At 38.1% G+C, this 14,701-nt stretch overlaps 1 protein-coding gene across 5 annotated transcripts in view; it reads right to left on the bottom strand.

Moving 5' to 3' along the window:
• The window catches only part of KIAA0825, a 195,725-nt gene that overhangs the window by 139,957 nt on the left and 41,067 nt on the right, over positions 1-14,701 (bottom strand). For all 5 annotated transcript variants that reach the window (XM_080972312.1, XM_080972311.1, XM_080972313.1 and 2 more), the window contains exons 6-10: positions 13,458-13,625; positions 8,080-8,174; positions 5,502-5,729; positions 3,571-3,836; positions 1,247-1,397 (exon numbers count right to left, since the gene is read on the bottom strand). In XM_080972312.1, the coding sequence (XP_080828438.1) occupies positions 1,247-1,397; positions 3,571-3,836; positions 5,502-5,729; positions 8,080-8,174; positions 13,458-13,625 (908 nt within the window). The remainder of the gene's footprint in view (positions 1-1,246; positions 1,398-3,570; positions 3,837-5,501; positions 5,730-8,079; positions 8,175-13,457; positions 13,626-14,701) is intronic.

Raw genomic sequence — 14,701 nt, forward strand, 5'->3', positions numbered from 1 at the left:
TACATAAGCCACTCAGTATTATCTACAAATAGACAACTTTATTTTTGACAACTAGAAAACATACGTTTTGGAGATTGCAGCAGATGTTTGTTTCATTAAAAGCTTTATTTCAGTTGGTAGCCAAGCAGGTATTCCATCTATTTAGTTGGTGAGATACTGCACTAGATTGTTTTCACATCACACCACAAGCTACTGCAAACTGTATCTGTTTTAGAGTGCAAATCCCCACTGCCCACCTTGGTTGTGGAATTAACTATGGTTCAGCTATCCAGAGTTTGAAATTAAGGTTCACTGTCATTTTGAAATATTTATATTCTGTAAAGAAGACAATATCAGAATTACTACATTTCACATGCTAGCTAATTATTTTATCCACCAACAAATACTGAGCTCAGTGCATAGCCATGGAAAAATTCATTGCTCCAGTGAGTGTTGATTGGTCATGAATCCTTGATAGCAGGGCTGTCCCACCCATGAAACAAGATTAGGTGGTTGCCCCAGGGGGCAGATATGGGCCTGATGAGCACACTGCCACTGCACTCTGTGGGTGCCCCCCATGCTGCCTCCTGCTCTGCAGGTGCGTCCTGCTGCTGCCTCTGCCATGAGTGCACCATGTGGGGGCATGGCAACACAGTAGGGCTATACCTGTGGTGGGGCACACCCACCATGGCAGAGCATTTTTACTCAAGTGGCAAAATGTTACAGGCCAGCCCTGCTCCCAAGCAGCAAATCATTCAAAGGAAGCAGGCAGCTGCTTCTACAGGAGCATATTTTGGGATCACAGTAAACTATAGTTATTTTATGTATATACTTTCTTGCAATACACTGCAGTTCTTTTATGGCACAGTAGTTTGGAACAAAGTTTGGAAGTTACTTGATTCAACCAATTGGGGACATTTAACAGGAGTGTAGATAAGACAATAATGAATTCATCTGTTTTAAAAATGAAGAGTACTAAAAAACACACAAAGATGTACTCATACCAGAATGTAAACATCTAGAAGGACTCGATATTGTTTTGTAATTACATAATATTATAGCTTGGCCTTTATTCATGACCACTGCTGCATGCACATAATGCCCATTGAACTCAATGAGGCATATGCACACATAGTTGTTATAGATCAACAACCTTAAAATGTAACCTTGATTTCAGGTAGTATTGAACCTATGTTTCAAATCAGGAAGAAAACAAAAGAAAGAAACATTTGTGTAAAAGGAAAAGCTAGTAAACTTAACATCACACCTCATAAAAAGCTTTGTAGTCATCCCAGTAGTGACTCTCGGCATCCTGTAAAATAGTTGTAGCACAAATTCTGATGCAGTAGTTTGTAATTTGAAACTGAAGAACACTGATCAATTCCTGATATTGCTGGAGAGGCATTAGGAATACAGGCCTGTTCAAATGATCAAAGAAGGAAAGATTTAAGACCAGTGCAGTAGGAGGTAACAACCCACAGTTGTACAAATGGTTTGGATTATTAAGTATCAATCATTCATTTCCTCTTGATTCTTGAATCTAAACCTACACTCACGTTAAAATCTGGTCTTTGTTACAGAGGCTCTTTGAAAATCTACTTCTACTGTTTTACAAATGTGTACTATACTACTTAGGCAAACAGCACCGTCAATCTACTGCTAAAACAATGCGCATATAAATGATTGGATCACTATTATTGAAATGCAATGTAGAAGTATAAGTGGTACTTCTAAACAATACTTAAGGGATAGTTCTTTTTATTTAAAAAAGTGGTCCGGTAGGAAAAATACCAAACTGTTTGATACATATACAATTATTATAAATATATATACTATTATCAAGGTTAGCACAAGAAAGGTTAGCCTCTTCTGACCAGGGTGGTGGTTCGGCTGCTACCCCCTTGCCTTCTATTCCCACCACCCCATCCTCCTCTTTGCACCAGCAGTGGAGCTGTTCTCCTCTTCCCCTGGCCACACGCACTGCCTATTCTTTCTGCCTCAGTGTCTTGTTCTGAGGAAGAGGCAAGAAAATCCTTCCTGAAAGCACAACATTTCAGATACAGTGGCAAAGGGGGTGCCTATGCCAACACCACAGCTTGCTACAACAGAGGAACTTTATAATCCAATTTATAACCCAACACAATAAGGGGAGGGGATAAAAATAAGCGAGGCAAGGTTTTCAAGCACTCAATAGCAGCTATTTCAACTACACATAGTTAGGCTTAGTTTTATTTGGGGATGTGGATTAAGTGAAAGGCAACACTGAAAATGTGAATTTGGAGGAGGAATTTAGAGAAGATGGTGCAAAAGAAACTCTCAGGAAGGAATTCCAAATCTAAGGTGAAGAAAGGGAGAAGGGTTTTGAGACAGAACAACCTTCTGAAGAAGTCAAGGCCACAGGAAAGGACCTGGTGAAAAATTGTGGCAGAAAGGTACAGTAAGTCAAGCCCACGGAGAGCTTCAAAGGGGGGGGGGAATCAAGTGAATTTGTGTTGAATGCAGAAGCTGCTGAAGAAGAACATCACATGGTTTGAATTTCAAGAGAAGTGAATTATTTGAGCAGCAGAGAAAAAGGAAGAGTAACAACAGAAGAGGAGAGAAAAAGACAAAGAGAGTAATAAAATGGCATTTGACTAAAGTGGTATGGGGGAATTGACAGGACATTAAAAAAAGGTAAAGGTAAAGGTAAAGGACCCTTGACAGTTAAGTCCAGGTGCAGATGACTCTGGGGTTGCGGAGCTCATCTCGCTTTACAGGCCGACAGAGCTGGTGTTTGTCTGCAGACAGTTTTTCCAGGTCATGTGGCCAGCATGACTAAGCTGCTTCTGGCAAAACCAGAGCAGTGCGCGGAAACACCATTTATCTTCCCGCCGGAGCGGTACCTATTTATCTACTTGCACTTCTTTTGGCAACTGCTTGGTTGGCAGGAGCTAGGACCGAGCAACGGGAGCTCACCCTGTCATGGGGATTCGAACCGCTGACCTTCTGATCGGCAAGCCCAAGGGGCTCAGTGGTTTAGACCACAGCGCCACCCACGTCCCTGATATGACATTACCCTCTCCCCAAATCTGATTTATATGTAACATACATATTTGTGTGTGCGTGCGCGCACACGCGCATGTGCATAATATTATTTGTAAGTTGCTCCATGACAAAAAGTTTTCTGAGCAGTTTATAATAAATGAGTATAAAAAGCTTTAAATACAAAATTAAACATTAAACCACATATTCCAAAGCAATATAAATACAAGGAAAATAAAACTCACCACATCCACAACATTCAAACACAATTTGAAACCCAAAGTGGTCCAGATTACATGAATAATTTTAAAGGTCTAGATGAAGAAAGACAGGGATGGAACTGTTCTGTCTTACACAAAAGTTTTAGATGCTTCTTTGAAGTTACAGTGGTGTACAGAGTGAATGCAAGATCATAGTAAACCAGGATAGAAAGAGAAAAATTCAAGGCACTGGCAGTAAACAGCACATTGTTTTAAGTTGTTTCTTTTAAATATATTTGTTGTATCACTGAAATGGAATTGTTTGATTTACTGGTATTTATGGGTGTTTTAATCAATACAACAGACTCACTTTCTAGTGGTATCTCTCATTAGATGCTGATACATATTAAAATGCTGATAGACATGCACTGCTGTGGAGAGAATAGTATACAAGTTCTGCAGTGGAGCTCTGGAAGGGACATCTTTACTTCTCTCCTCCAACCTTGTCAGGACAGCTGTTGCTACTTTGCAGCAGGCCTCTACAAAGTTTTCTCTAATTTCCTGGAGAGACTCATCTCTGCATGCCAGAGCCAGGGGAAGTAACATGTCAAGTTCCTCCATGATGTCAGAACAAAACTAGGAAAATAAATGTGACATCCAGTTAATTTTATATTGACAGCATTATTTATACCTGTACAGTATGACAAGTACTGCATTTGGCAGAAGACAAATGTAAGCTTCATATTGTTTTTACTTCATTATATTAAAATGGACATGTATACATGAAAAGCTTAGACCATGTAAGTTGAAACTAATATTTGCCAAATTTATCTTTAAAAAAAACCCTAGGAACAATTCAGCTAATGAGCAGAAGCCCTGTATGAGCTCACAGGGGAAGAAAGAGGGGGTCATTCCTTTGGCAAGCTGAAATGTTTGCCCTGATGTAATGATGACCTTACCAGATTGAATTCCTCCATTGACATAGTTCCTATATGAAGAACTCTGTGATCTCCATAGATGCACACATTAACTTCTAATCAAGTGTCAAAACAGACAATAATAGTGGTTACTTGTTTTTGAGCTCAACTCCCTCTAAGTCCAAGCATGTTACATGAAACTCATTGATTTGATTGAGAGTTTCATATAATGGTTATAAGTGACTGAGTCCTGTGCACCTAGATATTTAATGCTATTTTACTCCCTCTTCCACCAAGTGAATAAAGAGCACCGTTTACCAAATGCTTCAGTCAGGGCAGGGCAGTAGCCTCTAGTATGGGCATTAAACACATACTGTAGAGTGGTCACACAGTTGACTCTAAGTAGTGCTGCCATAACTCTTGCCTTCACTTTATAAAAACAAAAGTATCTTATTATAAGCATGCACCTGGAACCCCAACTAGGTGAGGAAACATACTCTCTACCCCTTTTTACTGCAAATTGCCCCCTCCTGACATGCTTCTCAGAAGAGAAGCGGCAGTCACAGTTTTAACAAGTGATGCGGTTGCAGACTGCTTTGTTCCAGAGAAAGCCTCAAAAAGAGTCAGTTTATTCATTCAGTCATATAAGCGGTAAAACTCTACCTGGACAGCATCATTTCAGGCTGCAGTTGGATAAATTGAATGTTTGAATGCTATCCCACAAGAAAATCTCCCTGAACATAAAAAAGGACATGAGGAGGAAGGCTGGGCTGAACCGTTTTCCTTGATGCACTTGCTTTGTCTGATAAGAGAGGTTTTTTGTTTAAAGATGAGGTAGTATTCAAACATGTAATACAGTCCAAGACAAGCTTTGCAATTTAAACTGACCAAAAGTGTAGAAGGAACTGGAGTAGAAGAGACTACTCTGGGTTGAGTTGTTTTTAATCTTCAATCCCCTATACACAACTCCATGAATCAGGCTTTAATTTTTCTCCCACTGTAGCTTCAGATCTGAACCCCTTCTGCCCCTGTTTGTTTTTATGGTTTTATATTCATTGCATTTTAGACTTTCCCTAGTGAACTACTAATGTGTCTCAGTCTCATCAATGCATCTCCACCTACAAAATTAATTTCTTCATGGGACAGAAATCTAGGCTTTTTACTAAAATGGATACATTTTAAAAGTATTAAAATGGATACATTTTTTAAGTTTCTTAGAATATATGTTGAGATCTATAAAGCACTATTAAATAATTTAGCACAGGTTTTCATTCCATGCATTTGACTCTTAAAATACTGGAAGTGCAAGTACTTCAATGCTTTATGGGTAAACAAACCCAACATTCTGTAATCCCCTTAAAACTTCAGATCTTTTGATACATGCCTTTGAAATTTGTTTTGGTTGTTCTTCCTCGTGGACTACTTCCCTGAGCTCCTTCATGTGCTGTACCTTTACAGTATGCATCACATAGCAGGCAGCTGAAGTGTGTTCATTCTGCTCATGTTGAAGAATTTTATTGGAAAAATCTTCAACTGCAATTGTTATACAGTGAGCTACTGAAGAGGACAGGTCTTTAAATGCTTTTCTCCAGCCGAAATCTAGTATGGTAGTCTGAAATATAGAAGTATACAGACAAAATCTGAACAGTCAAATGTTTCTGTTTCAATTATACCTAAGCTGATCAAATGGTATACTGAAGCTCTTTGTATACTTAACACACAATACACTTGGAACTGACTGACTCTTTTCTTCTGGATGTGGTGTGAAGCTGTTATTTGTGCTGTTGTGTTATGCCTCCTCTCCCATTCATTTCACAGGGGTCCATATAGGAAACATTTTAGGTAGCTTCCCACCTTCACCACCACCCCACATCATGTCCCTCCTCATTCCACTGGTATGAAACTGCTTTTGTAAACTTGCCAGAGCCCAAGCTTCAGCAACTGTCAGAAGTGTTTGGCGACTGGCTTGGGAAATGGGAGGTCCGGATTAGCTGGCAAAGCAGGAATGTTTAACATTGCAAAATTTTAGATGGTCAAGCCTTTTAATTTGCTATTCATTCCCATACCCCCACCCCTTGTTCTTTAAAGTTTAAGGGCAACAGCCTGCTCAAAATTTCCTTTTAGCCTCTTTAGTAATTACCCCTCAGTTCCAGAATATGCTTCGGATGGTGTACAAACAAACCCAGTGATTATAGCTGAGTGACTTCTTTGCCTTATTCAGGTTCCTTTACTTAAAATGATCAGTTCACACATACTACAAAGAGAAGCAAGCCAGAAAGGGGAAACTCAAACTAAACTCACAACTCAGGAAAGCCACCCAGGTCCTGCACCCAGATGTGTGTTTTTCTTCTCAGTAGTGTGGGTATTAATTAAAGGCTGTTGCTGTTGCCTATGCCAACAGTGTCTACTTGCACTTATTCAGAGAAATAATGTAAAGTGTTTTAATGCTATGGCACTGAGATTCTACTTGCTGTAATATCTATGTTCTCTGGCTGCTGTAGATGCTATTGCAGTCAGTTTTATTGTTATATTTCTTTTGTATATTAAATGTTTTACTGATGATTCCTATTCATTATAAAGTGTTTCAACCAAACCTGGTGAGACAGGATGTAAACAAAATAAATAATTGTATCCAGCTGAGTCCCTACTAAGGGAAATATTTTTGATCCAACTGAGGCTCCCATCAGCAGAAGTAGGGATTGAGGCAATTTCTGGAAATTGCCTCTGTCCTCTGCAGCTCTCCATGCCACCTCCCATGCTGTCCCAAAGCTACACACACACCCCGCCACACACCCAAAGCTTCTGGAGGAGGGGGACATTGTTCAGCTGACAATATTGTCTGCTAGATCAGTCTTCTGTCACCAGGGGACAGCAGTTGGATGCAACTCTGAAGATTCATGATATTTTGATGATGTTTAAATAAAGGAACAATGTAGGTAAGAACTGCAGAGTTTGGGTTTTCTTTCTCAAACAGAAACTTGCTTTTGAAAGTGAGGGACTTTTGTGAGGTGCAATAGGTATCTGTCATGTAAAGACAAAAAGTAAACATTTTCACTGGTAAGCCCTTACACTTCAGTGTCACCAGTTCTTTGGATCCCAGCCCTAAAAACTGAGAATAGCAATCCAGTTCATTTCTTCAGTAATCAGCTTTGTAATCCATTTGATGCCAAGCTTTGTTTCATTGATGATCTAAAATGTTGTACGTGTATATGACTAGGACTCTTGACACTTGGTTCCAGATGAATTGATTACTCCCCTGTGTTCTTTATTCAGACTTATTAAGTTGCTGATAGTTGTTTAAAACTGTATTTAAAATGTGATAGAACTGATTCATTAATTTTGGTGAGATGCAGCTCAAAAGCAATATATTTTACTGCTCAGACAAAGTGGGAGAACTCCCCTCACTCATATGCTCCACAGAGATTGCAGCACTAGTGTAGTTATGCATTAGCTACAGAAAGTGGCTTGTTTCTTGGTAATGCTAGACTATGAGAAATAGATATGAGTGCTTTTTATTTGTAGGATGATATGGAATATATTAATATGAAAAGAGCCTGTGCAAATGGCCATCATAAATTGTAAGAGCAAGCTTATGTAAAAATAGATCCTCAGTTTTCAACACACGCCTGAAAATACTTTTGGAAACATCGGGGACATTAAATAAAAACTTACAATGGCACCTTTATATGTTTTTATGTTCACTGCCTTTCTGATAGCGACTTTGTTCTTTTAATAGTGATGCCACAAAATGGTTTAACAGCTTCTTTTATATTCACAATTTTTTGTATATGGTCTTTTTTCTTTCCAGCCTTGGTCTTTGCAGGCTTAAATTACTAATAGCACTGAAATTATTAGCATCTTAGCATAAGGGATTCGTAATGAATATGTTAATAGGTCCTTATCTGTATTGATGGTGCAGACAAAACAGGCTCCCAGAGAGTTTGACTCTTTATTTTACTCACCTCTTTTACCTGAAGTAACTGTTCAGGAAGCACACTGGTTTCATTTGCTCTACTTTCCCCTATTAAAAGCTCCCCACCAGCTTTCTTCAGAACTCCTGCACAGTATGACAAATGGGATCAAAGTTAAGATTAAGGCTGTGGAAAACTTGATATATCAATACATTCTATAAAGATATTCAGCAAGCTGCAGTGGAATGTTAGTAATGAAATAAAAGTAAAATTCAGGTTGCAAACAAAATTCTCTTTTTGATAACTACATTTTTGTTTTACTTAATGGTATACATAGTATATACAATATTTAGATATTTAAATGTTGGAATCAATCGTCTATTAAGATACTTACATAAAAATATTAGTAACTTGGAAAAAGTCAGTTAAAAATAAAATATTCAAAACTTTCTAACAGTTGGAATCTACAGTCTCCCAACTTACTGGTGTGGGAGATCTGTCCCCAGCTCATTGCAGCATTTGACATGTTTGTGGGCTGCCAGTGACAGACCCATATCTTTAAACAAATGTTTCTCTCAATCATATGTAAAGTAGGAGTTGTGCACTTTAGAGCACAAATTGGAGCCTAGCAGGAGGCACATCTGCCCAAGGATTCCTCTCCAGATAATAGTCTGTTATGGAGCACCTTCAGATTGCACACCTGGTATGTAAAGAGTAGTACAACCTCATTTAGGATTGATTTCACACCAGTCAACTTTCCAACCTACACATTGACAATCTAATCTGGATTAAGTTTCAGAGGCTCTCCCATAGTCTCTCAAGGAATTTGGGGCTCATGCACACTTCTGCTTCTCCCACCACTTTCCCTGAGAAAGCCTGCTTTCGGGTTTTCTGTGGATTGACGTTTGCTCCGATTCAGTGGTAAAGAGTTGGTTTTCCTGGGGATGGAATACTGCTTGAACTCATGCTTTCTAGGCATGAGGCAAGCCAAGTGTGGACAAGCCCTTGTTCAAGAGTTCCACAGGCTCCCTGAGATTAAGTGGCGGAAAAGAGCAGTAATGCTGTTTGTCATCTGCATATTGGCAATGTTGCTGATCCAATGTGGTGTACTAATTAGAACGTGGTATTAGGATCTGGCAAACCAACACATTAAGCTAACTTGGGCCAGTCTCTCTCAACCTCATGGGTAGTTGTGAGGAGAAATGGGGCAGCGGATTAAACCTATTGTTAGAATTATTAAATATATACCACTTACACACCAAAATGGCTTCCACATGGTTATTCCACAAGAATAAACCAATTATAATATATATATCCAAACATTATTAAAATGTGTAACAACACAATTTCATCAAAACATTAAAAACATCCATGACTAAAAATTACAAAAATGCAAACAAACTAAAACAGCACAACTCTTAAAACAGTTGAGCCTTAACTTGAGAGCACTTATACTGAAGGGTAAGATAGAAAAAATACGGGGGGGGGGGAGAGAGACAAAACCTCCAGTGGTTTCATGTGTATGCTTGAAAATCATGGGGGACAAGATACAACCTATAGGCATAGGGTGGAACAGTTATCACCCAGCACTACCTTCTGCCATCAGTTATATTTCTGATCTGTGACTGTAATAAATCAATTCATTAATTCTTCTGTAATCAGCCACCCAGGAAGGGTGTAATATTGTAATATTCTGCATCCTGGCTCCAATCCAGTCACAGAAGGACACCCATAGTTGATTATATCAAAAGCCTCAGAGAGGTCGAGTAGAACCAAGTCTTGTAATCATTCAGTCGCCAGCTTTAAGACATTCATCACAATGACCAAAGCTCTTTCTGTCTCAAAGCCAGTCCTATCCAGTCTTGAATATGGATAGGAATGGGTTTACTAATCAGTTTTCTCCTAAACCAGTGGGGTTGAAAGCCCACCACCCTCTCTAGTATCTTGCTCCAAAAGAGGTTAGATTGGAAGGTAAATGTCTGAGTTCATAGGGTCTAATCTTGGGGGTTTAGTTCCTGAAATTGGTACCAGCAAGGACTGGTACCAATTTCGGGAACTAAACACACATAATCTAATATCTGCTGATTCTTTAAGGGCAACAGAGACTACGCCCTCCCTTAAGGAAACATTTACTATTTCTGAAATTCAAGTTTTGAAATCCACTCTGGCTACTGTTAATAATCATGGTGGCTGGAAAGTGCTTGTGCCACTTTATACCATTCAGTGATTTATAGTTTCTGTCTTTTATTTGCCCAGAAATATATAAACATTTATAGAAAAAAGGAAATCAACAACTGCAAATGCTTGTGTTTGCCAAGGAATCCAGATCCAGATGATTTACATTATATACAAAAACATACGGTAAACAAAGGACATGAATCTCTATACTACTTTAACAAGAGAGATCCCTTAAACACATTTAAAACTGACACTTCACTCTTTTAAAACCTAATATAGTATTACTACTATATGTATTTTAAGCAGTCAAATAAATATCCAAAAGGATCTGCAAGGCAGTATTCTTTCCCATAGTTTGCCCAGAGCAATGTGTGATAGTCATAGAGAAAAGGGATCTGGAAGAAAATTTAGCACCACATAAATTATTATTTTTAAGTGGGGGAGGGGAGATTTGCAAACATTTTGAGTGAGAATTTTATTTGTTAGTCCATTCCAATAAAGTGCTAACAAGTTAATGAAAATAAAGTATTTCCAGCTGCTATGTTCTCAGTGTACATTCCATCTCCCCATCACCATGTTTCTTGAAAATAATCTTTATGAAAGAAGCTGCTGCTGCTATTTTTAGGATCTACACACAGAGACAAAACTAACATTATATGATTTAAAAGGCTACCCATTACAGCAGTGACTTTGTAAACGTGATCATGTTATTCTTTTACAGTGCTTTCTAGAGATTTATATGAAGTAATAGATTTCTTCTTAAGCTGTGAAGGGAAGACCTTTGCAAATCTTTCTAGTCCCCTGAGGCAAAGCTTGAAAACCTAAGGCCTTGACAAGTTTGCCCAGAGTGGTTTCAAAGAGCTCCACTGGAAAAAGCTTTTCTTGGCACTCATTATCAGATCTGTCTAAAGTTCACCTTTCTCGCTGAAATGGAGAAAAAAAAGGTGAGAGGAAGATGAAAAGTGTGTTAGATGTTTTTGAAAATCTCAACAAGAGACTTCTGAAGGACCAGAGGAAAGAGAAATCACACCAGAAGGGCAGAAGGAGAATATAATTTGACCAAGCATTCTTCATTCCAAATAAGAATGTTCTGCTTTATCCATGACTGCTGCTGAATGTTCCAGGTTCCTTCAAAGGATCATATTGCCTGTGATAATGAACGTACTAGGTATGTCTGAACATTCCACTAATTTAATTGCAGTGTATAGCAAGAATGGAACAGCAGGAATGGACAAAGGAATGGAGAAAGAAAAGGTTAATTTTTTTCAGCTGGTACCTGACAAAATCAACGTATTACTCAAATTTTGGTCAATTTTAGTTCTAGAAAAACAAGGAAGCGAAGTCAGAATACACTCAAAGTCCCAAATCTTAGCTGAAAATGACAAATATATCCCCCTTGCGCTGATGACACAGAATTCACGGTGGAAAGAAAAACATTTTCACTTTTTCCATTATTCAAATCAAATTCATATTAGGTTAAGAATTCATTGTGCATTATGTTTCAATCCATGTTTTTCTAAGCCAACTGTTTCTGCATTCATGCAACTGAAGACTTCTTTCAGATTGCTCTTTTTAACATTTCGGTCAATGTTTTTTCCTGATACTTCACATATATATGGCCCTCAATGAGAACTAGTTGTGTTTCTTAGTATAAAGACAAAGAATTAAATGTAAAAAGAAAAGTGAGCATACTGAAATCAAGTGGAGCACTTTTGAAATTATTGTTCTAAATGAAGTTCTGCGTTTTATAGAAGCAGATGTAAAAGAATCAAATTCCAGAGAATTTAAACTGAGATAAAAAAAAAGTCCTGATTACTTCAGCTTATATTCTCTGATAAATGTTCATTTCCCCCCACTATATCCCTTGGTGCTATTGTCTGCCATGGGATTACAATCAGAGAGCATCAGTAGGCAGTGCTTCCTTGAGTTGTAACTTCTATTTTCTGCCACCTAAATTGGCCTTCATAGGTTTCCATTGTGCAAACTGCAAAGGAACTTGTCTTGATGGCAGCGAGAAGTAGTGTGAACTACGCATCTCTCTTTTCTTTGCAGGGTTTTTTTTTTTGGTTCACAAGCAACCTCCTACCAAAAGCAGAATCTGCAGAAGAGACTACTTCCAAGGGATAATGCTATGAAAACGTATGAAGAGAAGCCCAGGTGGCCACCTTGCAAATTTCCGATGTAGAAGCCTTCGACCTCTCCGCCCAAGCAGCAGCTATAGTCCTAGTGTAATGAGCTTTACAAACCCTGGGAGCCACTTTACCCTTAACTACATACGCCTCCCTAATACAGTTCCTTAACCATCTAGCTAAGGAACTCTTAGAAGCCATTTGACCCCTCTTAAGACCCCCTAAGAGTACAAACAATCTGTCAGAAGATCTGAAATCTTTGATTTTTCTGAGATAAACCCTAAGTGTTCTTCTTACATCCAATTTATGCAGCCATTGCTCTTTGTCATCGCTGGGTCTAGGGGAAAAAAATGATGGCCAAGAAACCTTCTGGCTTAGCTGAAACTCACGATACCACCTCTGGCAAAATAAAATAAAATATGAGGAACTTCTCAAAGGACCACTTTATTTTTGATGGAGCTTTACAAATGTTCTGTACATCAAATCTAAAGGTTCCGCATGATATCCTGAACAAAGAAAAACTAAACTTTCTGTTCTACTGTCAATTTTTTCATTTGTCTAACTAACTTCAGTATAATGCTAATATGAAAATAGTGCAGGGCTCCAATTTATTCCATGCTGAGAAAACCCAGCCCACAGCCCACAGACAAAGTAGCCTAGTTGATGTGAAGTGCAATACCTTGACAAGAAATATGGTGGCACCATCCAAAGTACTCTGCCATTGCACTTCTATATTGCTTCCAGATTAGCAGGTTACTAATAGGTCTTTCCTTCTGGCATAAGCCCTGCAAAAAATACTGCTGCCCCTCCCAATGACTTGCTGCTTCCTAAAACACACTTTCAACCCAGATCTCCCCACTCTGAGCAATAAACTAATTATAATTTTGGGCAGTTATTAAATCTTCCATCATCTTACAGCTAGTAAGCTCATGTTTATGTTAATGATGAAAAAAGTGAGAAAAAATATTTCAAAAGACTCCAGAGTACACCAGAAATAAGTTGACATTACGGGATTGATAAAGAGGTATGTTATTTTCTCATCCCAATTATTCTATCTACTGAATTTCCACAAGGCAATTCTTTTGAAGGAAAAATAAGGTAAGTGGGGGAAATGTACATTACCTTGAACATTTCTGTTCTCAGAAAAACATGGTAATAACAGCATTTCTGAAGATAGTTCTTCAACCTTTTCTTCCATCAACAAAAAAAGCTTTATAAGCTCAGAAAGACATCTGAGTTGATGTAGTGTCAAACAGAAGTTTCTCCCTTTTCTAGAACATTCTTGAGCCGCTGCAAAACAAGTGGGAGAAATTAATTTCATACAATATATTGTAGCATATGTATATAAGTGCACTAAAATACATCAGATGTGATATATATTATCTCCTACATAAACATTACTAAAAATGATGTCTATATAAAGAATACTTGTATGAAATGTAGGTCACTATAGATAAAAATTTAAAACTTTTTTGATGCCTCTGAGAAGGGTCTGTTTTTCTTAACCAGGCAAGTTCATAAAATTAGTGTTGATTTCTCAAATCCACAAGAATTGTCTTATGATGTACAACAAAGTTGTATATTGTCATTGATACTGTTCAACAGTTGAGCATCTATGAAATCATTGGAATAAATTATCCAAACATCTGGGGTGAGATGTTAATATGCTAAAGAAACCCAGCTCTATTTTTTATTTTTGAAAGTTACATAACCACAGATCACAGCCTAGAATAACTGTCTAGGGCCCCTCTTAGATTGATTGAATGAAAGCAAGTAGATGGAGACTGAATCCAGGCAAAATGGGGATAGTGAGGTTTCCTATTCAAGTATATCCATGTAGAATTCTTTCTGTAACCAGTATGTGGCTTCTGGAGGCTCAAGAGATAACATCTGATATGCCAGCTGTGATCCTTTCTGTAGATTTGGAATCTTGCAACTGTAATTTAGTACTGTGTAACCTTGAGAAGCATTGCTGCGGTGCATTCAGTAAGTAACTCTACACTCATATGAAAATTAAAATCCTGTCCATTAAAAGTTTTGTAAATGAACCCAAAAGAAAGGACGAAGTTCTGTCTATGTGGTTGGTGAAATCTATGTGGATCAGGATCAGAAGTTATTTGGTGGTGGCAACTCAGTTCCTACAAAAAGGATGGAGTCAATTATTAAATGATAAATAATTGATTTTTGAGGGATTTCCCCCTCTGAGTTATGCATTTATATTTTGTTAGTCATTGAGATTACAGTAAGCAGAGAAAGTGAAGCTAACAACCAATGTATATAAATGCTATTATTCTTACAGCACTTTCTGCTTCCATCTGGGGATTCAGGTAGATTGGTAAAGAAAAAGCAATATATATGCGTTGTAT

The sequence above is a fragment of the Podarcis pityusensis genome (genome assembly GCF_964106645.2).
Source record: "Podarcis pityusensis genome assembly, chromosome: 11".
Classification (NCBI taxonomy): Eukaryota; Metazoa; Chordata; class Lepidosauria; order Squamata; family Lacertidae; genus Podarcis; species Podarcis pityusensis.